Source organism: Strigops habroptila, chromosome 2 (genome assembly GCF_004027225.2).
Source record: "Strigops habroptila isolate Jane chromosome 2, bStrHab1.2.pri, whole genome shotgun sequence".
NCBI lineage: Eukaryota > Metazoa > Chordata > Aves > Psittaciformes > Psittacidae > Strigops > Strigops habroptila.
The window spans coordinates 103,937,884-103,964,747 of NC_044278.2; the positions used below are offsets into that span (position 1 = coordinate 103,937,884).

The 26,864-nt window shown below is 38.7% G+C and overlaps 1 protein-coding gene across 7 annotated transcripts in view; it reads right to left on the bottom strand.

The window, feature by feature from the left end:
- The window catches only part of TNFRSF19 (TNF receptor superfamily member 19), a 61,754-nt gene extending 48,080 nt beyond the window's left edge, over positions 1 to 13,674 (bottom strand). For 2 of the 7 annotated variants that reach the window (XM_030476974.1, XM_030476968.1), the window contains exons 1-3: positions 13,424 to 13,674; positions 13,188 to 13,275; positions 846 to 934 (exon numbers count right to left, since the gene is read on the bottom strand). In XM_030476974.1, the coding sequence (XP_030332834.1) occupies positions 846 to 911 (66 nt within the window). In that variant the 5' untranslated portion in view covers positions 912 to 934; positions 13,188 to 13,275; positions 13,424 to 13,674. The other 5 variants (XM_030476972.1, XM_030476973.1, XM_030476969.1 and 2 more) reach the window with 5 other exon arrangements.
- Between the last annotated feature and the right edge of the window lie 13,190 nt (positions 13,675 to 26,864).

Below are 26,864 nucleotides of genomic sequence, written 5' to 3' on the forward strand. Positions count from 1 at the left end.
GAATACTGTTTATTCTAAATTTCACTATCACTTTGTATTTAACGAGTTAAACAGGAGAGCATCTTATTTCTGCCTTCAAAGACAATTACGTACATTACCTGACCAAACCAGAAACTAAGGTTATGAAAAATACCATAAGCAGTAACATCAGCCATGCAAACTCTCAGTATAATCACTGGAATCCCACCCAAGAACATTAGCAAACCCTGTGAGCTCCCTCAATAGCATTATAAATTACATGTCTACATACAGGCTTCCATTAGAGAAAGTGCTCTCCACAATTGCTACTAAATTCTTATTTTGCGAATTTTCTGAAAGACCAAAGCCTTTCTGATAGCTATGAAGCATTAACTACCCTTAGTTCTAGAGCTTGTCTCTGCAAGCCAGAGCTGAAGTATGCTTAGTAGGCAATGCAATTGTGTTCTATACTATGTTCTGCTATTCCAACTTTGGAATACTCCAAAGTGCTAAACTATGTATATAGCATACTGTATTAAGAGATGGTCACTGAAAATTAGTTAGAATTCCTGCCATCTCTCTGAAGTGAAGCACTATCACCTTCATATTGACCCATATTTTCTGTCCTAGTCCAGTCCTTCTTCCATTAAGAGGCTTACAAGGTAAAATTTTTTAATTGCATGGGGGGAGCAACAAGAAATTATATAAATCAGTTGGGCAAGCTCACTTTTAAATAGATAAAATGTGTATGTAATCATCATCTGCATATATCAGTTTAAGACTTCTAGTGTTAGCATTAATGTGTAAAATAAAACACCATTCCTGTGTCCTATATTATTTTTTCAACATTCATCCTGGAGAAAAATAAATATTAATTTTTAACGTACCAAATATGTTAGTAAAATTATGAGCATCTTCAGTTTATCTTCTCCTTGTAATCCTTTAGCATCCATTTCTTACAATTAAACTTTTCTCCCTAGGAAAAAAAGAAAAATCATTATATTTCACAACGTTAAAATTGAAAAAGTCGTATGATCCACAGTACTTTATGTCATTCAGCATGTCAAAATATGTATCTGTTAATGCCATTAAAGTATTTCAGATGGATTACTGGATGCTAAACAACAAATAAATGCTTTAAAGATCGTGCTATTTTTTAGAAGACAAGGCAATATTCACAAGTCTCTATACCCTTAATTCTCAAAAGAAGAGGCTGCTATCAGTCTAGATTAGAGAATGTCAACATTTGTAAAACTAACATCTAACATCCTTAACATATTTATCTTGCTTGTTAGATGCCCAACTAAGCACATGATCAACAAAAAGATCAATTTCTTCAAATATGCCACATATCAGCCAAGACATAGCTGGTCATGAGAATGTTTCTTCTGTGTTGCAATGTAGAGCACAATGGGTTTGCCTACTGGCAAAAATAACCTCTTCTACTTCATTCTGCAAGGAACTGGAGGCATACACAGGATCTGTTTCTACCAGTTACCTAAGGGATATTAACTTCTAAAGATATGTTAACATGATTGTTTATGATCTGGTAGGTGGTAGGCAAAGACTATTATAGAAGACATTTCAAAGAGCATAACCAAATCACATCCTACCTCAAACAATTTTTAATCATAATCTCAGAAGAAGAAGAAAGAACAGTCCATAAAGCCTTGCTTAGTTATTTTTTTTAAGAAGTGGTAACAAAAAAAAAAAAAAGAAAAAAAGGAACTATTTGAAACCGGTATCGAAAGGAAGTTCTATTTCGGGATTACGTTTCTTGGATTCTTAAATCAATCACTGTGATCCTACAATCATTAAAAATACTGTCTTTGGCCAACAAAACATTTTTTCTCTGTTTACTTTGCTTTTGTTTATTTATTTGAGTCTTTGTGTTAATTTCCAGTTTCTTGTTTTTTGGTTTTGTCAGTTACCTGGAAATGCAAGTGTAACTTTTAGCTTAGAAATTCAAATTATATAGAAACAATAACAAGAATAAATAAATCCGGTTTACATGACATGCTATTTGAATTTGATCCTAATTTTCGTACCTTGTATGACAGTAGTATGATGTCATTGCTTTTAGCTAGATATGAAAAATAACATTTAAAATACTTCTGGCATACTTCAGAGCTTAAGGATTAATACTTAAATACAGTTTTAAAAGACAAAATAAGTAATTGTTACCATTTAAGAGTAGAAGAGACAAACAAGTCCAAGGATAGAACCCAGATCACAAATAGTATAGAAAAATATTAAGAACAATTGCAAAATGCTTTACAATATGAAACTATAACAAGTATAATACTTCAAAATGTATACAATCAGAATGAGCATGAACTATAATGAACACACAGTTTCACATTTTACTGCATGAATATCCTACTTAACAAATTCCAATAGGAAGAACGTGTACTTCAGTGGCATTGTTGATATCTTAAGATAAATTGTATTTGGAAGTGTAAAAAGGGCTGCTAGGAAGAACAGAACAGGCAAAGAGGTGTGTCAGGCAGCACTCTACAGGAAAACCAAGATTACATTTCTTATGGTTATTTCTCACTTAGTGATGGTAATGGTCTACGGGCCAATGACAATTACCAGATTATATGCATGTCAGCATGGGTAAAAAAAGAAGACATACCATCAAGTAATACAAATACATACAGATAGAGTATTCAACGTAGGTTGCTTTTTTCAGTTGGGGGGTGGGGAAGGGAAGGGATTGAAGCAGAGAAACATGAAATGGGAAATCTCAGAAAGAATACTGGGTGACCCAAATATCGGGTCATGCAAATGCAAAAAATACTGTAGAATAAATGGGAGAGAAGAGTCAACAAATTAAAGAGTTATTAAGTACACAAGGTTGGCATGAGAAGATGACAGCGCTAAAGCTGCCAAAAAAAAAAAAAAAAAAGGTATATAAGAACAAAAAAGTGTAAGAACAAAACTATTTCTAGTAATAGCAAAAAAAAAAAAAAAAGTGGACAGAGACTAAAAATACTGTTAAGGGAACTCAGAAGACCCAAGAATGTTTCTCATCTATGTTTGGAAAGAAACAAGATGCATAAAAACACACATCATATAACATATCTTCTGGCAGAATAGTAACTGAAGATCTCCTAAGTAAAACCAGATTACACACAAGACAAATCGTGAGACGTTGTACCTCAGTAACTTTGGAAAAAAGTATCAAGAAAGACTTAAGCTTGCTGCTGTTCAATTTTTATACAGTTTGGAATGCTAGAGAAATTAAAGAATGGTAATGTTATGAGCAGATTAAAAAAGAACTAAGAGTAGTAATACAATAAACAATTCTACACAGTATTACAGAGAAACAGTCCTTCAAAACAAGCTTGAATTCACTTGATTCAGAGAAGACAAGACAATAAAGCTAAAAGCCTAAAAGCTAAATTATATAAAATTATTAAAATTAATTCAAAAGAATTACACTGAAATGAAAGAGCATAGAGAGAAAACCCCCCACTGACTTCTTGATTTCATATAGTGGTATTCAGTGGAAAAATTTAAATACTTTATATGCTTTCTTAATAGCTACAGGAGGCAAAACTCTACATAACTATGCAAGTGAAATAAAGCTGTAAATATAACTGAGTTGCTTAGAACTGCACATCAAGTGATTATTCCAAGTCATCTGAATTTAGTCATTATATTCCTTAATAATATTATTGTTAAAGAAATAAAACACAGCACATTTCTAATGTAATTATGACCATCTATATAGTACTACCAAAATTTTGGAAATAGGATTCTTTATAAGGTTAAAAGTATGGCTTATTTTAAAATTTCAGATTTACTTTTGCTTCTGAAAACAGATGTGACATATCAAAAAACAAATGCAATATTGTAATAATGGTATACTTTTATGCCACGTTCCATGTAGAATTATCAATGCAAGCAATATTGGCAAGCTGTATTAAGCCTAACGATCTAAAATATGGAGCTGTGGCATAATCTAAACAGTCTGTATTTTTTCTGAGCAGATGACCTGAAGCACTGAAAAATAATGAAAATTAAGAACAGACTGAATAACTGGCCAGCAGATTCAGTACTTTTTATTAAAATCAATATTGAAACAAAGCTAGTGATGTATTTTTTTGTGTTTGTAATATCCTGGAGTTCCAATTGCGTTAAAAACCAAACACCAGTTCTTAACAAGAAGGTAGCACAAAATAACAAGCATGTTTGTGGCCACGCTGACAGCTTGTATTTCTGTTTTGAAGTGGCCATATCCCTTATATGATGATCTTCTTAAAGCATATACCTCAAAGACTTTCAGAACATAGAAAGCATATGGAGACACATGCTGTGCTAAAAACACATTTTGTTGACTTAGGTGCGCAAATTTTATTGCACCTGTGAAATATTTTCTATTTAAAAGAAAATCTACAGTCTTTAAGAAACTCTTGCCAAATCCAACACCTTCAAACATCAGGAGTTCCAAAACCCAGAGTAAATTTCCAAAATCAAGTCTTTTAGAAATGGTGTTAAACTATCACAGACTTCTCCAACTCATCTGTGCATTCTATTGAGCTTCAAATTTGTTGACTGATCATTACATATATGGTGCAATCTCACAGTTTTAGTTCTATAATATGAGGTATCTTCTGGATAATTTGTCTTTTATAATCAACAGATCTTCCAAAATATGCTTGCAGGCCTATGGTCCTTAAACTTTAGTGTACTTCAGTAGGTTTAATAGCACCAAAACATGTGCAAATCATTTCAGTAGACGTGTATGAATGCCTGTGGTATTGTACGATGCAAACATTGTGCATATTGTCCCAGTTCCTACCAAAAAAACCCTGAAAAACATAAAGTGGCTATTACATATAAGGAAGAAATTAAGTGGTGTACAATAAAAAAAAAATTGTTAAAAGCACAAAAAATTAAAATGTTTATTTTCACAACAATATTTTGATAAAATAATGCAAATGGTTAAGGCACATTCAGCATTCAGAACTCATTGTATTGAAAGTAAGTCCCGAAGGAGACATAACCATGCCAGCTGCTTGTTTTCTGTTTCTATCTCCAGTTTGGTTAAAATCCCCGCTTAAAAAGCAGACACTGCAGCACTTAATAATAGGTTGCCATTGGGCAAATTTGTTCTCTCATGGTATCAAGTGGCATTACACTGATGTTTGTTGGACACAAGCCATTCACCTCATATGCATTTAAATAGTAACTAGAAGAGGTTTTTGCCTCTAAAATACATGTAACCAAACAGAAATTCTATGCATTTAAAGATTATTTGTTCTCGTCCAGCTACTGATATTTACAACGCTGAGTTTGGTTATCCTCAATTCTATTAAATGAAAGAAAAGTTTGGACTCAGTTTTTTGAGGTCAGTAAATCATTCCAAATGCATCTTTTTTGAGGTTAACCGTGATATGCTTGCCTGAAATACTCAAGGAAAAGCAATCATCACTGGTAATGGACTGAGCTCAAGATACAGAACTTCCATTAAGAAATGTGGCTGCATACTTTTAAGGTTGTGCGAGGCCTACTATGCATATGTATAAAGAGGGCAATATCAAACAATAAATTACAAAGGCATAGTAAATATAATGTGGAAGTAAGAACTTCCAATCTTCCAGAGTCCTAGAATCCACTGTCCTCCAAATTTTAATTCAACATTTACTTGCCCACCTGAGCAATAGCCATTGTTCTATTTCAAAGTCAATCTGTCAGAAAAATATTTCTTCCTTCTCTCCAAAAAAAAAAAGTTTCACCATGAAAAACACATCACCTCAAGACTGAAAGTGACATGATTAAATTATGGCCTACTAGCAGGTTTCTTATACATGTAAGCATCAAAACTTTGAAGTCAACATCATCCACCTTCTGAGGGAAACTTTAGAAGGGCTGAAAGGTCTCAACTTTGAATTCACCTAACTTTCCTAGATCTTACAAGTTTCCCATATTTTATTTGACATTCATACTTGACGACCACTCTTCATGCTGTCTGTAACAGTGGAAAACAGTGCTCTGAGAAGTTCTAAATGAGACAGATGAAAACATAATCACCTTATCTTGCCAACAGAGGTCTCTGGTAGCCAATGAATGGGATCTCAGCTCCCTTCTAACCACCCTGTTTCCCACCTGCAGCTGTCAACTGCATGCAATAAAATGACACGGAGTGGCAGATGGCTTTAGCAGAGACAGTGCCCCACAGGCAAGAAACAAGAGAAGGGAAAGTACTTATGCTGCTGCAATGATAAAGACAAAGGGAACAAGTTAGAGACAAGAACTTCCACTCTAGAGCTACACATTGTTATTCTGCTTCATACTTCTAGAATATCTTCACTTCACACCCTGAGCACAACCCTTGTACTCTTCGCCTTTGTGAAATAAATGAGGTCTTGCCTGACCACATTTGCTCCAACTGCTCTGAGAAGGCCCATGCACGCAAAGAAAAAGAAATTACTGTCGGTTAGGTAGCATTCATCACATTTAACATTGTGTTGAATAAATCTGTATTTTTCAGAAGCTGCCGTACATGAAGTTGTACAAAATTAGGCAGCTATGAATTTATTTCTAGTTCTGTAAAGACGGTGAGAGCAGATGCAAGTTGGAACATCACTGGTGATAGAAAACATGCATATCTGTTTTAGGGGCTGAGGGAGGAGAAAAAGGAGATTTACACATAGCCAGGAAATATTTGTCCTCTTTCTGAGCGCCATATGCTTTGAGTTATGTTAGCTGAAATACCTGACTTTACAAGAATAATGGCAATAATAATTTGGTGCCCCAAAGAAGCATCTCTACAGTGTCTTCACTCTCCTATACAGCATTTACAGAATGTGTTATATCCCAGTATCTCAAAAAGGGAATAATCAGCAAAACTTGAGAATGAACTACATAATTCACCCCTGGTTTTGCTACTTTCAAACAATGTTCCAAATCCATGCTGGTAAAATTATGTAAAACAGTTTATCATCCATGTCCTTCAACATATCCAGACTATCATTAATTAGAAAATAGTGAAATATATTGTTAACAAAGGTTCACCTAAACTTCAACAAAGCTTTTCAGAGGATCAGAACCTGTGATTCACATCGGGACTCTTAATCCCATTAAAGTTGATAAGACTACTTATATAAATAATGAACAAGTCTGTGCTTCAACATCAAAACTGTGGCAAAAAATGTTGCTCCTTCTGTTTAATAAATCTCACTAATCTCAAGTTCTAGGAGACACTAGTTTGCTAGATGAAAACTCAGCATAGAGTTGCATTGTACTTAGACATGTGGATAAGTAATACAATAAAATGACAATGCAAATATTTATACTCATATTTCATTTAAGCAAAGTATACTAATAGTTATTTTTCGAAGTATTTTTTAAGAATCAGAAACCCTAAAGCATTAGGCTGGTTAATACAGGACCTATTGCAATGGTACAATGCCAATGGGTTACATTTACCCAGCCACCCTTTAGTGGTTTTGGATAGCATGCAATGTCTTCAAAAGCACAAACATGGGTAACTGGTTCTCAGCATCCCCTTTTATTATGATTGCAACTGCAACTTGTGGAAACTAAGAAGCGATTTAAGCATCTTACTTCTGAACTAAGTTTACTTCTAAAAAAAAAAAAAAGAGTAATAAATCCTTTTGCTTATACTGGTAAAAAGCTTCCAGGTAACACACCTAACTCGTTTTACATCTGATGCTGAAGATGTGCTTGAATGAGATTATACAGCAATTAAGAAACTACCTACACATTGAATCAATTTGCCACTTGCTCATATTAAATGCTACTAGACCACTTTGTTTTGATAAAAAGCATTCATTTAAAGTAGTTGTAAGTATAAAGGTGGTAAATAGGTATTTAGTATCAAGATTTTTTGTGAATATCAGGTAAAGATTTCAGTCCAAGGTCAGATTAATGCAGACACACATCAGCAAAGGAAGTAAAACAATCAAAGCCTTTCCAAAAGAACTGTAATTGGGGAGAAGAGAAAAAGTTACTATCTCCTGTTTCTTCAACTCCAGCTCCGAAACTCTTTGAAGCAAACAGCAACTTAATTTATGCAGCAGACACGAGAAAATCTTGTGAGCAAGAAAGCCCAGCTTTCAAGGGCTTTTTGTTCGCCGCACTCCGGAGCGTGGAGGAGTTACTCTAGGGCTGTCGAGATCCGCAAACCCCAACATCAGCAGCTGCCACCCTTTCGCTGCGCAGTGCCCTTCAGTGTCCACTGTGGGATGCCTCGGGGCGGAGGGGCAGGTTAGAGAGCGGCAGAGCTGGACCCAGCGGAGCGCTCCCGCCGCCTATCCGCAGCCTGCGCCTTTCGCGGAGGGTCATTCCACCACCCACCTTGCCGCCCGCTACGCGCAATGGGGAGGCAGAGGGGGCCGGTGTCGGGCGCACGGCGGGGCTGCGGGCTCCCCGCACTGCCGGGTCAGTGCCGTTATCCTGGGGAGCGGCGCGGAGCTCCGAGGAGCGGGGGTGCCGCTTCTTCCCCCCGCAGCCGCCTCCCTCCTGCCGGCTCCGAGGCAGAGGGCATCGGGCCAGCCCGGACCCGCCGCCTGCCTCGGTTCCTCCCTCACCTCCTCTCACACCGGCTCGCCCCGTCGCCCTGGCAACGCCGCGCCGCTCCTCTGTCTCCTTCGCCGGAGGGGCCGGACTCAGGTGACCGGAGTCAGCCAATCAGCAGCCCCCCGGGCCCACGTGCCGCGTGGCGAGGAGGTGCGCGCCCGCGGGAGGCAAGAGCCACGCGACCGAGGCGGGGAGAGGCCGGTACCCGGGTCGGGGGGCGGGAGGGTCTGTGGGGCCGGCCGGCCCCCGCTAGGGCGGTGCGCCTGGGGCTGAGGGGTGCCGTGTCCCACTGGCCTCCTACTAATGATGCTAGGCCAGGGTGAGCCCCACTTGAGGCGCTTGGGTCCCTTTAGTCCTACCAGGAGGATAGCAGAGACTTGCTGTGTGCAGCCAGGTGGGTCTCCAAAGGCGGCCTGGGCTTTGGGGGATGCAGCCTTGGTATTGCTGGCCTCCTTCAGTAGGAACCCTGGCTTATGACTGCCTAGCCCTGGGCTGTTGGGCTGTTGTTAAACGGACTGGGCAAAATCCTTTGCTGCTATTCAGGAGGTGAATGTAGAGAGGGTGTCCTTGTAACTTGATGGAGGCTCTCTGGCAGTGCACTGCAAAATCCTCTCCTTTCCAAAGTACTTGAGTAGCCTTTTTCCCTGCTAGCTCAAAATCTCAAATATTTTTCCATTCTGCAGGAAATAAAGTCACCCAGCTATAACAATAGTGTCAATACCAAATGGGAGTTCAGAAATCCAGCCCTTTATAGAGAATAAATTGTTCACAGTCACTAAAAGGGCATACTTTACTGCTACTTACTGTGATGTAAATTGGGAGCTTTCCTGAAGTTAGTGATGCTCCAACATTGGTGAAACCAATCTTAGAGACCTTGGTGAAAGAACTGCTATTGCAGGGATTAGTTTTGTTTCTAATGAAAAGGCTAATCATACCACTACAGTCTAGACAGTTGTATGGATACACTGGGAACTGGGTTAGGTTCTGAAAAGAATGAACCAATGGATATACTTGGCAGTAAAGCATTTTCAAATAAACAGAATTTTTGGGAACTTCTCACAGAGATAAAATTTTGGAGTTTGCCAACCACATGGACTTTTATAAAAACAAGTAGTGCTTATTGAAATACAGCAAGATGTCTGCGAAGAGATAAATGGTTGCTGAAAAATTAGTTGTTTTCAATAAAAAAAACAACCAACCAACCAACCCTAACCCAGAATTTACAGGGGTTTCCATGTAATTATCTTCTAAAGGGCCTTCAAAGAAGAGTTTTGCTTCAGGACCCTTGCCAGAAGGAGCTCTGCAAGAGGCTGGAATTTCAGTGAGGAATGGCATGCTGCGGCACAACGGCGGCGCATCTGTTGTGAATGGCAGCTGCTGCACAGCACTGAGCATGCTACATCCTCTCACTATTTACAGACAACTGTTTTGCATATTATCTGTTTTCTGTAGACACGAGTGAAATGCGTGAGTTTTTCTTAGTAGAGTCATCGTGTGTGTTTTAGATACTAGTTTTAAAATGTTATAGTTACACAAGTGTATTAAAACATCCCAGAGTTCTTAAAGTGTTGACTAAACACTGATGATTACCATATAAAGAAACATTAAGACTTTCTTATCAGGCAGGGGGTTTCTATGCTAATGAATTAAGAGCAATGTGTAGTCTGTAACACTGAAACCAAAACATTTAAATCCCTGTTGTAGCATGCAGAATATTTCCTCTAAACATAAAATGGATGAATGAATTGAATTCATCATTGAAAGATGTTGAAAATTGCAGAGTTTCTTTTGTTTCAAATCATGATGCCGCTTCTAAGTAAACGGAAGAAATGAACTGTTAGGGCAACTAGCATAGATGCAAGTATAGAGATTCTCACTACAGTAGAGAAAGCAGAAAACAAGTATTTGGAAAGTAGCTTCAGCTGACCTCTTTGATAAGTCTAAGTTGCGTGACATATCTGATGTGGAAGCAGGAATTGTACAGCAATAGGAAGTTGTTATCTCCATATCTCAAATGCTAACACAGTTCCCCCAGTCAACTGAGATAGATCTACTCTTGTTATGACAGCTGTTGGAAACTTATGTCAGTATAACTGTGCAATGTCTTTTGATAGTCTTAACTATTACAAACCTTAAAATATGTTTATGATGTTATCTAAGACACACTGTTTGGAAATGGCTCTATTTATAATCAGAAATTGCTCAAGCTCTTTTAATAAATAAATTATATACTTGTGAGTTTCCTAGTCAGATTTGCTTGAAAAAGCATTGTGAACTTTTTGTTTCTGAAGACTTAAGCCTGAGGATTAATTGATGTTTATACAGCACTTTGTAAAAGCAAAGTCACAAGTGCCAAGAATTGTTACTATTTAATCTTTAAAAGTCAGATCAATGACAGACTAAACTGTCAGAGAACTGCTATTTAAAATAACAAAAATGCTGAAAATCCTCTCCTCCCCATACTTAAATGTGTCCAACTGTGCTTTCACTTCAGTCTCACTTATGTACAGACAAGCAAAGATATTTTTCAGTTTAAATGGGTTAACACCCATCTGTGTTTAAATATGTGGAAAGATTACCTAAAATCCTAGGGACTTCTTACAAAATGAAAAAAATCTTTGTTTCTGAAATGCATTTCTAGGGCCTAAATATTGCAAGTGTTTATATATGCAAGTTCTACTCATCAATGTAATCCATCTGATTAACCAGTGTTACTTCTGTGTGCTACTTTACCGATTTGTGTGATGGGTCAGATCCTTGTAGTGATAGTTTAATTGTATTAAACTCACACAGTAATTTTAAACTAATGAGGAAAAAGAATCCTTGAATTAATTTCTACGTTACAGCAATCCATAGAGGTATGGATAGAAACAATTTTCCTCAGAAAATTAGAACACTACAGCAAGCAAGAGAAGATAGGAAAGGTAGAGAAGCTCATCAGTGAAGTATGGAATTAATAATTTTTTTCAGGGTTACATGAACATGCTTTAATACATAATTGTCATTTAAGAAAAAATACTAAATTTTGCTTTGGCTATTCCTTAAACAATGTTCTTTCTTGACAGCTATACACACATTATTCATGCAGTGCTAATTACTTTCCTTATGATGTAATTGACTTGTTAAGTCAGAATATGAATTAATTGGTGGTATAGAAAACTAAATGATACCAAGTCAGGCCTAGTTAATCTGTGTCTGGCATATTATCTCTTGATATTCAGTAAATTTAAAATTTATATATACAAATATACTTTTAATTAGAAGAAACAAAGTTTGCAGACTGACTAATATAAGTTGGCTACATTTATCTGGAAGCGTTGATAACTTATGCGGATGCAAGCAGGCTGTTAACATTTGGGTTTGGATGTTACTATGGTGCATACTGAAATATGAACTTCTTGAGGGTCTTATGGGCTGATAAACCTCTTCAAGAATAATTTTGAAACAATGCTGAACAGCTATCAGTTATGCTGACCTCTAGTTGCAATTTGTTCATAAACAGATGGACTTAAGACTTATATACACTTAAATTTAGATTTAAGAATATACATCTAAAGTCAGTATTTCAGAAGAACTCACTATCCCAACATTAAGACTAGATTTTCAAAGAGGTCCATCTCTGGAATGTTGAACTTCTTTGCAAGTCTGTCCCCAGTTATGGGTTCTAAGTTCTTCTGAAAAAATCTCAATTATATTTAAATACCTACAAAAGAGGCTTGAGTTTTATTTTAACAGACTGGCTACAGCTGCAGGCACAGAACACTCATGGATTTGGCTAAACTAACCCCAAAATCTGGCCCTTTAAAACTGCAGATGTGTTGTGAATAATCCTAAATCTTCTAATGATTGTTCCTTTATAAAGAATTTCTGGAGTAGGAGTCTTAAATTTTCTTAAACACAGTACATGTTCATAAATATGAATTTGAGGAACAGAGTATTAAATACTGTGAATGGAAATTGCTTCACTGAGATAAGAGCAAAACTTCCATGAAGTTCAGAAAAATCAGGTGTTTGCTGTAGATAAGCTTCAGATTTCTTTAATTTCTTTATTAAAATGCCTTAAAGGAAACTTCTATCATCAGGTTAAAAAGTTACTTTTGTTATCAAGATCTCTTTTCATATGGTATACTTGAACTATCATATCTTCAATCTTGAAATAAAACCATTTCCCTTTTAATGTAAGGATGTTGTGTTTATACATTTAGTTCTAATAACTTGTGGAAGAGGAGACTTTTTTCATCTCAAGTATGGAACTGTTAGGATTAAAACTGTTGCTTGGAGAAGTCACAATTTCATAAGCGCACTGAGAACAAATGAAGTATACACAGTGTATTGGAAATAGAAAGTAAATAGTCCCCTAAGACATGTAATACTTGTATTCGAATATAACATTACAAAACTATAGACAACAGAAACGAGCAATGCACACCAAAATCTTATAAACCTCCAAAATAAAAATATAAATTGATTTTGATTCAGTTTTCAATCGTCTATATATTCCAGATAGTCTATTCTCATATAATTCTGCCTAAGAGTTGCAAATAAAATGCTGCATAAATTATATATAATCTTTCGAACTTTGTACACACAATGATGTGCCCTGTTGTTTCTGTGAACTTTATCATTTCTTAAAACCTTGCAACACAAAACTGCAAAAAGAATACAAAATCCAGTACCTGTAATGTGATGAAGTTTTCCAGTGCCCAGGCTTTCTGCAGCTTTATTTCACACTGCCAGAGCTTCTGAGTTAAATGCTTTTACCTCCTTAAAAAGAAAAAAAAAAAAAAAAGTATGTCAGCACAAGCCCAGACGAAACTCCAAATCCGGGAAAATAAAATTAACCATGCAGATCAAAGGCAGACGAGCACTGAGACCAAATGCCTGTAATCTGATCAGTGATCACTTGCCGTACATCAAAGGCAGAGCTTTGGAGAGGAAAAAGAGCTCCTTTTCCAGCAGGTAGTCGTGCTTCTCAAACTCTGCCTTTCAGTGCTCCCGTTCTTTTGTTAGAAATCGATCACCAGCTCTCCCCCCGTTCCTTTCGTGGTAGGAGAATGCACACGGTTCTGAAATGCTCGGAGTTGAGTGGCTGGATCTGTAGCTTTTGAGTTCCCAAGCTGTGTTGTGGATTGTGTGCTGGAAGCTTTCCCCAGTGCCAGCGGGTTCCGCTTTATCCCTTTCATCTCGCTGAGCTGCAGATCCCATGACATCATTCAGTGCTGTGGGACTGGTTGGAGAGCTGTAACACAGCCTGGGGGGGAATGCAGCTACGGAGCAACAGGAGTTGGCATGATTTCTAATCAGGTTAGGCCATTGTAACAAACCCGAGGCGCACTTCAAAGTTTTCATTACATTAAAGTTTCCTCCCAAAGAGGGAGAATAGTGTAACTATAAGGTTTTCTTAAAAAAGATGCTTTAGAATTCTGCCTGCATCGGGAAGTTGCAATTTTCCATAAAGTTCTGGAAGTCAGACATCAGGTCTGCAGGTTTGCTAGGCAGCTGCCATATATGACAGAAAACTATTTTTGCTTGTCCCTTTATTGAGGTTTGGAGAGGGGGAAATGATGTATTTTGTGCACTGGAATTGTTTTTTTGTGCTGGTGAAAACAAGCACAATAGAGCTTGCTCTTAGTCCCTGCTGCTTACTGTGTGGCCTTTTGCAAATCATTTTATTTGAGCCTGATTCATCTGTGGCTCATGATTCCTTTACGTAAATGAGCTGTAAAGCTGCCATAAGTAACTCACAGAAGCTTTTTAGTGTATTGGCATTTTTCAGCTGGGGCAGATTCGAAGCAGTCACCATTGTGCTGTGTGCAGAGGCTTTGGGAGGAATAAAAGCATATTGCCAGACATTCCCTGTGCTGCTGCAGCTCACAGACCCCAGAATTGCTGGAGGGTCCTGTGCCGCCCTGGGAAGCAGGGGAATTCTCTGGGCTGCTCTGACTTGCACTGTTTTGGTGCAGAGGAAATGCAGAAGAAATGTATGTCTGCATTTCATTTTCTGTGATCTGAGGCAAAGTTAGCTTTTGGCGCAGAGATTAATTTAGCCCTCGGCTGTTAATAAACATAGAAATATCAAGGAGGATGGCTTTTATGACAATCAGCCATATTGGAGATGTCACTGAAGTCCTTACAAAGCAGATGCAGACTCCCTTTTTACAAGGAGTCACACGGAAAAGACAAGGGGTGATGGGCACAAGCTACTCCTGTGGAGATTCTGGTTGGACACAAGAGGAAATTTTTCACCATGAGAAAAATCAGCCACTGGAATAATCTCCCTAGGGAAGTGGTGGATTCCCCAACATTGGACACTTTTAAGATTTGGCTGGATAGGGTATTGTGACATCTAGTCTAGGTAATGCTTTGCCAAGAAAGGTTGGACCAGATGATCTCTAAGATCCCTTCCCACCTGGTACTCTAGGGTTCTATGGTTCTTATAAATATATACACTGTACTTTGGGCATACCACATGTGCAGATGAAAGTGATACAAGCCTGTCAATTGGTAAACTCCTACAAATATTTGCACACTGAGTAAGAATTGATTTAAAAGGCAAAAGTTAAAAGAGGAAATCTGCTTGTCACAATTGCCCTGAGCATTAAAAACAGAATCAATCCATCAGCAGATCATGGGTACTGGGTAGTCGAGTGCCAGAGCAATCAAGTAAGTGTCTTGGTGAGATTCGTGATTCTGCGCCCCTTTTGCGGGCTGCAGCCTCCTCCCTCTGCCCGCCGCACCCCCGACAGTCCCCGGCTGCTGCCCGCCGCCTGCCCGCTGCCTCCGCCGGGCCGCGCGGTGTGCGCTGCTGCGGGGCTGTTCTAGCTCACTCTGTGGGTTAGGGAGCCTTCTGCCGGCCAGACGAGGTACTGTGAGCAGCACCAGGCCGGCAGCGAGCGCTGTGCTTCGTAGCGGTGGTATTTAACATTTCCAGAAAGCTTTGTCATCCTGTAAGGGTGCCATGTAATGAAACTTCGTTGCTAGTTGGACACGGTCAAAATACTGTTTTGGATCCTCTATCTAGGCGAGCCTGTGGGTGATGTTCTGGTAGTTGAGGTGGAGAAGAGATGTTACAGGTATAAAGCAGTATCATGGAGGTAATGAATGCAACCTTCGAGAATTCACTGCTGGAAAAACAAACCATAAATTTCTCTCTTTCTCTAATTTCCACTTCCATCTATTATAAATAAAAGGAAACTATCCATGCTGCTTACTTCTATTTCAACATTAATTTGTGCTCTTCTAATGTACAACTTCCCCCTACTCACTGGAAGACTTTTTGATAACAGTTCATTTGCTGCTTTCATGTTAGAACTGGAAATGCTTAGATTGAAATAAAATTCATGGGTGAGCTGTACAGAACTGAAATAAGCTTTTCTGTCCATTTCAAAAGTGCTTTTGTTTAAGAACAATACTGTTCACAGAAAGTGCCTTTTAGTTCTCTGGATTTTAAGCAGAAGCAAGTCCCGACAGCCTTTTAAGAGGTCTTTGATCTTTCTTTTGTACATAAGAAAAAGAGAAGTAAAGTTAATTTTTACCATTTTAACCTTCTAAAGCTTAAGCATTGCATTTTGCATTTGTGACACTATTTTTCACAGTGAAGCCTGGCAGCCTGAACAATACACTATTTCCTATTCTAATTCCTAATTCATTGCTTAAACTTCCTATGCTTCAGACAGAATCTTCCTTGAGAAACATTTAGTGGGTTTACCATTCTCTTTTTACCTTGTGAGGACCTCACTTTTCAGGAGGTCGCTTAATTTTTCTCCTACAGGTTAGGCAAGAATTAGACAAGGCTCTTAATTTAGGCAGGTTAGAGACATTTTAGGAATTTTTAGGGAAATAGAGCAAAGCCCAGGGCTGCTATTCATGCCTGAAGTGCTTCATTGGGTCAAAGCCATAAAAGATATTCAGCTGACAGAAATGAGAACTTTCTGAAGATGTTTCTTAAATGTAACTAAATCTGAAGAAAAATTCTTCGTGGAAGAAACAATCAAACCTATTAAACAATTGACAGTGGTTACACTGTCCCCTATGCATGTTTAACAAGGCTCTTCTAGTATTCATGCTGTGCCTAACATACTTGTATCATACACATCAAATTATTTATCATATTGCTTTATATACATGCTATCATCTGCACTGTACCTCTTCTGTCGCCTTTCCTCTGCTTTGGTCCAGAGGAGCTCCAACAGACGTTCAGAGAAGAGGTCAAGAATCATGACAGGAAATGCAGTGCCACCATTATAGCCCCCCTGACTGGCCATGCAACCATCGGTCGTGCTAACCACAGCCATTCTAAGTGTGGCATTGATACCAGATATCCTGTTACAAATGTCACACCAGCAGCATCAGTGCAGTTTCAAGTTTTCACCATATACATCTGCTGGGGCAGCTTTTCCCTGATGATCAGTGATGAGCTGCTGATTTATAGAGGTGGAACACTATTTTCAAAGCCTTTGGAGCCTTTGTGGAAGGTCAGCACTGGCTCTGAAGCAGCAGTTGTCAATACAGACTCTGGTTGTAGTCAGAAGTGCTGGTCATCACCCTCTTAAAGTGTTAGTGGGATATTTTTCCATGGGGCTTGTCAGTCCTGTGGTCAGGGAAGATGCTTTAGAATACCCAAATCCATCCTCCTGCACGATCTGCACTGCCATCCTGAAAAAGCTAATACCTTGTTTCTGCTTCATCACATGGGTGTTGTTAGTCCAGGTTGCTGATATTTATTCCCACCCTCTGCTAGAGTGCTTACAATCTCCTTGATAGTCATAAAGTTCATAAGAACTTCAACTGCAGCACCTTTAGGCAGAAAAATCAAGACCTTTTGGCATTTCCTGAAAGACTGGCTCACTGTTATAACAGAGTATGTCGTCAGACTTGCCATAATCTGCCACAATCTGCACAGTCATTGCAGAGCAACTTGTTCTAGTTAACACTAGCTCTGAATGTAGCCCCAGCAAATTTTGACTGTCAGGGAAAAAGCCCTGTCTGCCATTTATATGTTCTGCAATGGCAGGTTTTTGACCTCATGATTTAGGAGGACAAAACAGCTTTGGTTTGCCTGTCTTTGGTCCTGAATTTTTAATGCTGTTGCCTATGCTTTTTTCCCCATGGCTCTTCATAGGACCCAGCTTTGACTGGCTGCCTCATGAGTACCCTAAGATCTAAATAAAATGGAGATTTTTGGGTTTTGGCTCACTAGGTGAATCACTTTAAGGGAAACCGCAAGGGCATTCCTGCATCTAGATAAAGTGGAAGGTTGGGAATTTGACTTTGAGGTTGTCCTCAAGGATAATGTAGATGCACCCTGTAGGAAGTATTAGTTATTCATCTGTGATTGCGAGTCAGAAGTTGTGGTTTATTCTGGTACTATCACATGGGTATGACTGGAGGCAAGTTACTTTTTCTCACTGGGTTAGATCCTCAGTTGTCTAAGTTACAGCTAAAATTACATCAAAAGAGCAATGGCAGTTTATGCCATATGGCCATCCAGTCGTCTCCCCATCCCCCTCCCCCAGTATATTTTCCTATTTCTTTAAAAATAATGTGAAGATACTTATTTGTAATAACGTATCCAAGATAATATAAAACAATTCTGTATGAATTCCAAACCAAAATAATATGAGTCTGAAACTTCAAAAGTTTATTTAAAATGTTCTTGAAGAATAATAAGAATAGTAAGCATCCCTAGGGCAATACTGTGCTTCTCACTTTACTGTTACTGGAATTTCACAGCCCTTAACTGTCCTCACACACATCTGCAAAGTTAATCAACAGTATAAGAGTTGTGTCTTCGTAGTTGTTCTTTATTGTCTCGTTAAATGAAAACATAAATTTTTTTTCCCTCTTCTACCTTGAGTTTTTCACTTGTACTGAAATGGTCCACTGTGATTTTCTACCTGTTAGTGTGGGTGAAGCTCTGCACCAGCATGCAAACTTTAATAACATAGCATTCTCTCTGGAGGTGCTGGTGGAGTTGTGTCAGTGAGCTGACTTCCCTCAAGGCTGTTGGAGCTTGATTAGCAGTATTGTTCACGTAGCTAGAACAGGGGATTTGATAGACCCACGATTTTGTAATTTGTGTTTCAGAAGCCAATGGATGTTTCTGAGGCACTATATTTTGACCCTTCTTTAGAAAAAAATTATGTTCATGGTAGCACACACTTCTGTTCAGAACACTTTATTATCCAACTAAGGTCTCAGCTAGGTTATGCCACATTTTGCTAGACATTTCAAAAAACAGTATAAAAACTCCCAACACTCCAAATCCAAATCTAACTGCTCTATAGAAGAAATAAAGAAAGCAGGCTAAATGGGAAGGGAATAGAGAAACCAATCTGATATGTGCAATTAACTGATCACGAGTAGAGATCATAGCTGGCTACCTGCCTAGTTGTTATCAAAACACATGTTTAGAAGTATTCCCTTAAGGCAACTCCAGCAAAACAATTTCTAAAAGATTGTGAAGTTAGTTTCAACTAAAAAGAATGTTCTTATTTTGCACAAAAATATGTTTATAAATACTTCTGTCTGATCATAGAGAGACTACAATCCCATGACCACACTTCAAACACTTGCCCAGTTTTGCCCTTTATTTTCACTTTGTAGTTCAGACTTTTCCTGATTTGAATAAAACCCTCAATCTATCTCATAGATCTTACACCACTTCTCCCTTCCCCTTCTCTTCTGTTTCTGTCAATCTTAACCAGAACTGGCCCTCTTTTCCAATCTCTTTTTTTTTCCCCTGCATGTGATCAAGAACAAGCTAAGAACAAGTTTATTTTCTTTTTTTTAACCAGTCCTTCATTTTAAATTTTTTTAAAATATTAGTTTATGCCAGAGCTTTGATCCAATGGCCTGTTTAGTAAAAGAATAAACTTGTAGAAAAGTAGTAGTCAAGATCCTCAGCTAATACTTGTAGTTTCTTGTGAGTTATATCAGTACAGACTTGATAACAGTACAATTCTACTTTCCCCTATTTGTCACTACTTTGGCATCTGGGACCTCACTTCAGCAGTTCAAACGTAAAATCTCATACTGCCTATATCGAATCCTATACTCCAAAGTATACATACTGCAAACAGAAACCCAAGTTTCTGTGCTGAGCAATTTCAGATCCTTATGGAATTACTGCAAACTGTGGGTACTTATTCCTTCAGCAGTTGAGATCATAAGAGGCTGAACTTAATCAATAAGTTGATAAATCATCTTGAAAAGTGTGAAAGGGGTAGAAAGTTGAGATTTCCAGCCATATAGCAAAAGACTTGCATGTCTGTATCTTTAAGCAGGAGACAGTCAATATATGTATTGCATATTAAAGTATATGCATATTTCTGAACTGGGGCCTAGCCCGTGTGATATTTTTGGAGATTCAGGCATAAAAGCCTTTCATCAGATAATGATATAGTAACTGACTTGTAGAGCAGCATTACTGTAGCTTTTGGATGAGTTTCCCCTGCTAGACATAAGTAGGTTTATTCGAAGAAAATAAAAACAAGAAGATATAGACAGGTTGTCAGCACTCTGAAATAGGCAGCTTTGATAAATAGCCGCTATCATTAAGAAGACATCTGAACAGAATCAGTGTCTCAGAAGAAACAGTAACTATATCTAATCCCTAAGGAACTGTCTGCAGCCCCAGTTGTGATACATCATTGTTTCACATACTCTGAAAGAGTTGACAGATTTGATTATTTTTCTTTCTTTTTTTAAATTTTTTCCTGGTTATAGAAGATAAACTATACGTTCCCTGTATGATGGGAGCTTTATCCTGCTGTCTATAAGAAATCTTCCATTTTAGCTACAGCCATAAAAATGCCAAAAGAATAAGGAAGAATACAAACAAAAGAGCGTAAGTTATAAAAAGGTTCAGGCTCAGCTGATACTTGCTGCCAGGTTTTTAAAAGCAGATGTTCTTCTTCTGACATTCATCTGGTTTTAGTCTGGAGTTCTGTATCTAGTTTGACACACATTTCCTAGCTCATGATTTGTAAAGCTTTCATGTATTTTCTCTAGATACATTATTGCACTTTTTCGCACCTTAAAACTCTTAAAGCTCTTCTAAAAAACCAAAAAGCTATGAAAAAAGTAGTTTAAAGCAATGTAAAACCAAGACACTATGAAGACTAAGTGAAGATGACTCAGGAAAAGCAATCATGGGTTCTAGTAGTATCTTCAAAGTAACAACATAAGTGATAAGAGGACAGCTTTAAGATTTGGTTGGAAAGGATTATGAAGGTATAACAGATTTTTTTGATCAGGAAAATACTGTGACAACAGTTTATCTTAGGAAAGTTAACAAAAAAAAAATCATAGTCAAGATTGGTGACTATCGCCTAATGCACATTAATTCCTTACCAAAATTCTACAGAAGAATCTTAGAAGTCTATTTTTTTCTGTGGAACATGACCTTCCATGACAAAGTGTTTTACTTCTTGACTTATTTTTGTGAGGTATACTTGCTTTCTCTCAAGCTATAGGAATGTGGCTCCATTATTTATATGACATATTCCAGCTTCTGACCTGTCCTATGTACTTTGGTGTTAAACACATACTTTCATCAAGGAATGAACTGAACTTTATAGAATGGCCAAAACCATCAGAAACATGATAATGCTGCTATTGTTCTAAACCTTAACATCATGCTGTATGAAGCAATTCCTCTTTTTGTTTATTCTGGATCTGGTGGACCTGGTGACTTGTTTCATTTGATACCCACAAGTTCTTGTAATAAAATGAAGAGGGAATATTTTTTCCATACCAACATTTTGGATTTTATATTAAGCTTTCAATAAACTTCGCTTTCGCACCCTAGAAAACACTGTTATGAAACTACTGTCTTATTTGGCACTTAGTATTAATACCTAGCAATTGAAAGGCTCCATGATCTATGAGACATTGGATCCCTGGTATGTTCCACAAGATCACAGCAAATGCCTAGGCTAAGCCTTGTGCCCCATTGGATTCCTGCCCAATTGCATGTTTATGCAACAATGTTGAACTGAAAGAACATCATTTAGAAGTAACAGTCATAGGTAGGTGTAAAAAAATTGAGGTATCAAAGGGATCAGGTTCAGAAGGATCAGACTCCTGTGTGGGAAGTGCCAGTAGGTGGAAGATAGCAGCCTGGCAGCCTGCTGCAAAGGGAAAATCAGGTATTTGGGAGGCTGGAGATTTTGTGAGCAGGAAATATGTGGAGATGCAGTCTGCAAGAGGCCGCAGAATGGGAATGGATATATAGGGTAATGATGGGTTATTTACTGAGATCACCATAATGCTTCAGTAGCAAGTGTTTTCAACAAATTTTAGATGTCACTGCTATGACACTGTAGTATTTTGCAGCAAGCACAATATAGATCTTGTGTTCAGCTCTTCCTGAACCTGCAGCATCTGGCCCCACACTGCCACTGCCCCTCTCCTGCAACCCAGAACTGAATGTTCCTTGCAGAGCCTCCCTTCTCCTGCAGAAGAAGGAGTGGAGGCTAGAAGCTTTCTGTGTTCTCACATGCTTTTCTCTGTCCAATGAAACACCTGGTTGTTCTCAGAGCAGATTGGGGCGTTCAGTAGGGAATCTGTATGTTCTAGAAGAGGAGAGGATGATGAAATGTGGTGCTGGAGATACGAAAGCCAAAGTAAGTGAATTTAGGGAAGATCTCAATGCTCTAAGAACCAGTCTGCTTTGTAGAATCCACTGTCAGAAGTTATTTTCAATCAAATCAATCCCAGAATACCAGGTTGGAAGGGACCACAAGGGTCATCTGATCCACTCTTTGCTGGCAAAAGCATGAGCTAGACTGAACGTCCCAGCACCCCACCCAGCTGAATCTTAAAAACGTCCAATGCTGGAGAATCCACCACTTCCCTGGGGAGATTATTCCAGTGGCTGATTGTTCCTATTGTGAAAAAAATCCTCTTGTGTCCAGCTGGAATCTCCTCAGGAGTAATTTGTACCCATTACCCCTCATCTTTTCCATGTGACTCCTTGTAAAAAGGGAGTCTCCATCTTTGTTGCAGCCACCCTTTAAATACTGGAACATGGTGATAAGGTCTCCCCTGAGCCTTCTTTCCTCAAGGCTGAACAGACTCTGTCCTCTCAGCCTTTCCTCACACAGCAGGCTTCTTAGCTCTTGGATCATCTTTGTGGGCCTTCTCTGGACCCTCTCCAGCCTCTCCACATATTGTTTGTCTAGTGGGACCAAAACTGAACACAGTATTCTGAAAGAAAAGGTCCTGGTTCCTCCAGGATACAAAAGTGACTGCTCTGGAATGGCACTGACCATTAGTGCAAAGTATTTAGTAAAGGTTGAAAGACTTATGACTTCATGATATTTATTTGACACTGGTATCACTGAAAGATTCAAAAAGTATCACTCATCCCTACTACAGGAAGACGTGTATAAAGGAATCTCTGTCAATTGTTTGCTTTTATTTCCTACTGACCGTTGCCATATTTATTTAAGTGAAAAAAGCCTGTTATTTCCTCAGCTTCTATATGTCTGTCCCCAATATGGTGCTTGTTCAGGTAAGGAAAACTAAATCAGCCAAACCAGCTCTAAGTACCTGCTCTGCACAGCTATGCTGTACTCATGTTCTGGTAAACTGCAGCTACATTACTAAAAACTACAGCCCTGGTTAGGCACTCAGCTTCCTACAGCTCTGTCTTTTGATCAGAGATGCCAAAGAGAATTGTGCCACTATTCAAGTTTTTCACAGTGTATTATGGAAGAGCCTGTTTGACCTTCCCTTTCACATGCTGGAAAGTGTTTGTAACATGCAACATCTTAAATTAAATAAAGCTCATAAGGCTATACCCAGTCTTACTTCACTCCGTGACATGAGTTACAGCTGTTGCCCAAGAGCAGCACTTTCTTGCAGTGTCTTCATCAGGAGGCAGAAGGGCCAAAAACAATGGAAAGAGCTTTGGCTTCCCCTCTGGAGGATGCAGTGAGTGGCTGATGGGAGAACATGCAGATTGTGTACAAACTTGGCATTACATTGACACCAGGTGCTGATTTTAATACCTATGTAATCTCCTGTGCTAACCAGTAGTCGGAAGCGTGTTTGCAGATACTGAGTTGTTAGACTACGTGCAAGCTGCTGTCAGTTCTGTCATGCTGAACAGGGCTGTCAAGTATTACCTGGAGATATTCTGCTTGGAGAAAGAAAATCTGTGTTGCTGGGCATTTGTGAGGCAATTATTCCCGTGATTTATCCAATCTGCATGAGCACTGCTGGTGAATGAGTACCTGACTGGGAGAAGGGAACAGCTAGAATAGCCAATTTATATATTTGCTCTTTGTTTCCATTTCTAGCTCTACTTGGTAAATATAAGTAAATAATAAAAAAGAGAGAATGGTTATTCTTTGTCTTTCATTTTATACCTCTTCATCAGCCACGGAAAAGAATGAACAAACACTGGTAATAATTCAATGATAGGACATCTGATACCTCTGAGACTCGTATATCTGAGGGACAACAGGGGATATTACTACCTCCAGATAAATGTCCAGGACAACTGTTCATTGTTAATTCAGAGAGCCCAACCTATTTTCTAGTGCCCTGACTCACAAAGCTGTATGCTGTACCTGGCGGAAGATCTAATTACTCAAAGACTAGTTGCATGATGGTGTTAGAATTTTGGCTGGCTGAAAACAAAAAGGTTTTGTTTAGTAAACCCACCTGAACGGTGTTGTGTCCAGTGCTGTTCATGCTTTTCATGCTGCTGGGAAAGAGCTTTAGCCAGCAGTAGGTTTAAGATATTACTTGATGACAGGCGTGGCTTTAAGAACCCTCAGGACTCCACTACTACCCGGAGGAGCGGAAGGTTCTTTTTGCAAAGAAATAGAGGGCGAAATGGGATGGATGTATCAAATACTCATAATTTGAAGCATTGTTACGTGGTTTCAAATAAGCTCTTATTTCCTAGACATGTTGATCAGAGTGTGCAGACACAGGCCAAAAGCCATTCCATAGAGAGTTTAATTTCATGAAAGCTATGTTTTCCTGATGGCACCCCTCATATTAGCTTAAGAACGAATGCCAGTGGAACATGTTAAATCGCTGGAGAAAACCTTTAGCACAGAGGAAGTGAGTGGGCAGAATGAGAGGTGAGCATAAATGAGCACCTGTTGAAACCTGCACGAAGATGATGATAGCCTGCTGTTAAGGGCTATACTGCAGTATTTATGAAAATGCATAGAGGTTTACAGGTTAGTGCTACTTTTTCATGCAAGATTTGCAGTAGGCAACCTTGAAAATTATCTATAAGCCCTTACACAGTCTTACAGTTATTCAGAAAGGATCATGAATAGTAAGTGCTATACTAAAAGCCCTATGTTTTGCAACATAAAATGAAAGATTCCAATGTTTTAAGAATCTCTCAGGATCCTTAGACCTGTAAATAGCAGTGTGTGTTATCAGTAGTGTGATTTACTTCAGTGTTTTCAAAGCGTTAAAAGCTTCTCTTTTAGGCAACTATGGAAAAGTGACTTAATTTCCAGCAGTCCAGGGCTATACAGGTGTGCCACATAGATTAGCCTGCACATCCTTCAGCCCTGCTAGTTCAGCCCCAGTCAAAGCCCACTGTCGCGTGGCCAAGACCACACCAAGGTTTGTGGGGGTGCTGGCTCCTTTGCTGGGGAACGGCTTGTCTGCATGTCCATGTTCAGCAAGAATGCCCTCATCCTTCTACCCCAAGCCACAGCCTGTGCAGGATCACTGAGGTCCTGCCTGGTCCTGCCCGGACCTGCTGTTGTTGTCCCTGAGTTGTTGGGTCAGGGAGCATTGGGTGTCTTTGGTTTGGCCTGTTTGGTGGGCTAGTGGTCCCCACTGAGTCAAGGGGCAAATGCTGCCTTTTATCCTGTAAAAAGGCAATATGCAGCATATTATGTGCTGCCTGGTTCTTTGCGCCTAACAGACAGGGAGCAGCATGTTACACCACTCTGAATTGGTCTGCATCAGTATAAATAATTGTACTATTTACTGAGCCTTTAATTTTTTGAAAATCATGTTAACACTGTACATGCCTTGGTATTTTGATATGCACAGCTTCGATGTGCCTCTTCCTCAGCATGTATGTTTTGAAAATAGAAATACATGTTAGAATAAGACTGTATAGAAGGTGGCGAGTATAAGCTTAACATTTTGGGAACTGGTAATCTCTCTGGTTTAAAAGGCTTTGATAGCTACCTTGTAATTAAGGATCTGCAAGTAGCAATTTTCATCCCTGTTTCACAAGAAACATAGTTCTGTCCATTCATAGCATGATATGATGACCCCAACTACTCTTTACATGTAGGCTCTTTCTCTTGCTGAAATGAATACTTTGAAAGACAAGGTATTGTGGGTATGATTCATATTTGTCTGTCGTTATGTCTATTTCATCTTTGTCTTTTGTGAATAGTATTTTGTACTTCCAATAAGGGATTTAACTTAATCACTGGCTTCCACAGAAGCTCAGAATTAAACTCTAAATGTCATTTACTTCCCTTTAATTATAAAGATACATCAGGTTAGTTTATAATTAAAGATAATGACAATGTTGTTTGATACCTTGTGGGAAGAAGTTTAAATATTCCATGACCATGGAGCTGTAGAAAGGAGGGTAGCAAAGATAGCAGGATTTTCATTTTTTATTTCTCTCCCGAAGTGGAGAACAAAGATAATAAACCCTCAGCAAATGTGGTGTGTAAACACATACACCAAACACAGGAAGATGGTAGCTGCTGTAGATTCACTGCATGCAAGAGAAGAGAGGGAACATGGCAATGAGCTCACACAGGTTTTGAGTCCCACGTTCGGGAGGTCACCACTCCACCTAACTGCTTGTGTGTTTCCAATGGAGACAGCAGAAAAGGGACACCAGGGGGTTCCAGTTAGATCTACCTATTGATGTAAGCTGCATGTAAAAAATGGCTTATGAAGATGCTTGATTTGGCACAGAAGTGGCTGAGACTTTGTTGTGAGTCTCCTTCAAAGAACTCTTCTTTCAAAGAGATGGAACAGACAATTGCAGCTCTTAATTTTGTTAAGCCACCAGAGGAATATGTACAAGAAAGGGGCACTGCTGAATGACATCTTTGCATCCTCATGAGAGAAATCACTATCCATTCCAGAAAAAAGTGTATATATAAGGAGGACAATTAATAAATTGGAGTTTTGTCAAGCTTGAATATCTCTTGAAGAGATTGTTTTATGTCTGATATTCAAGTATAATGAAATTTTCCTGTATCTTTGCTAATTATATCTTTACAGAAGGGAAAGAATACAGAGAATGAGGGCCACTATGGTACTACTCATTCACACCTAGTTATCACTATATTGAAAAGCCAGTGTAACTCCCCTCCCGTATAAGTGAA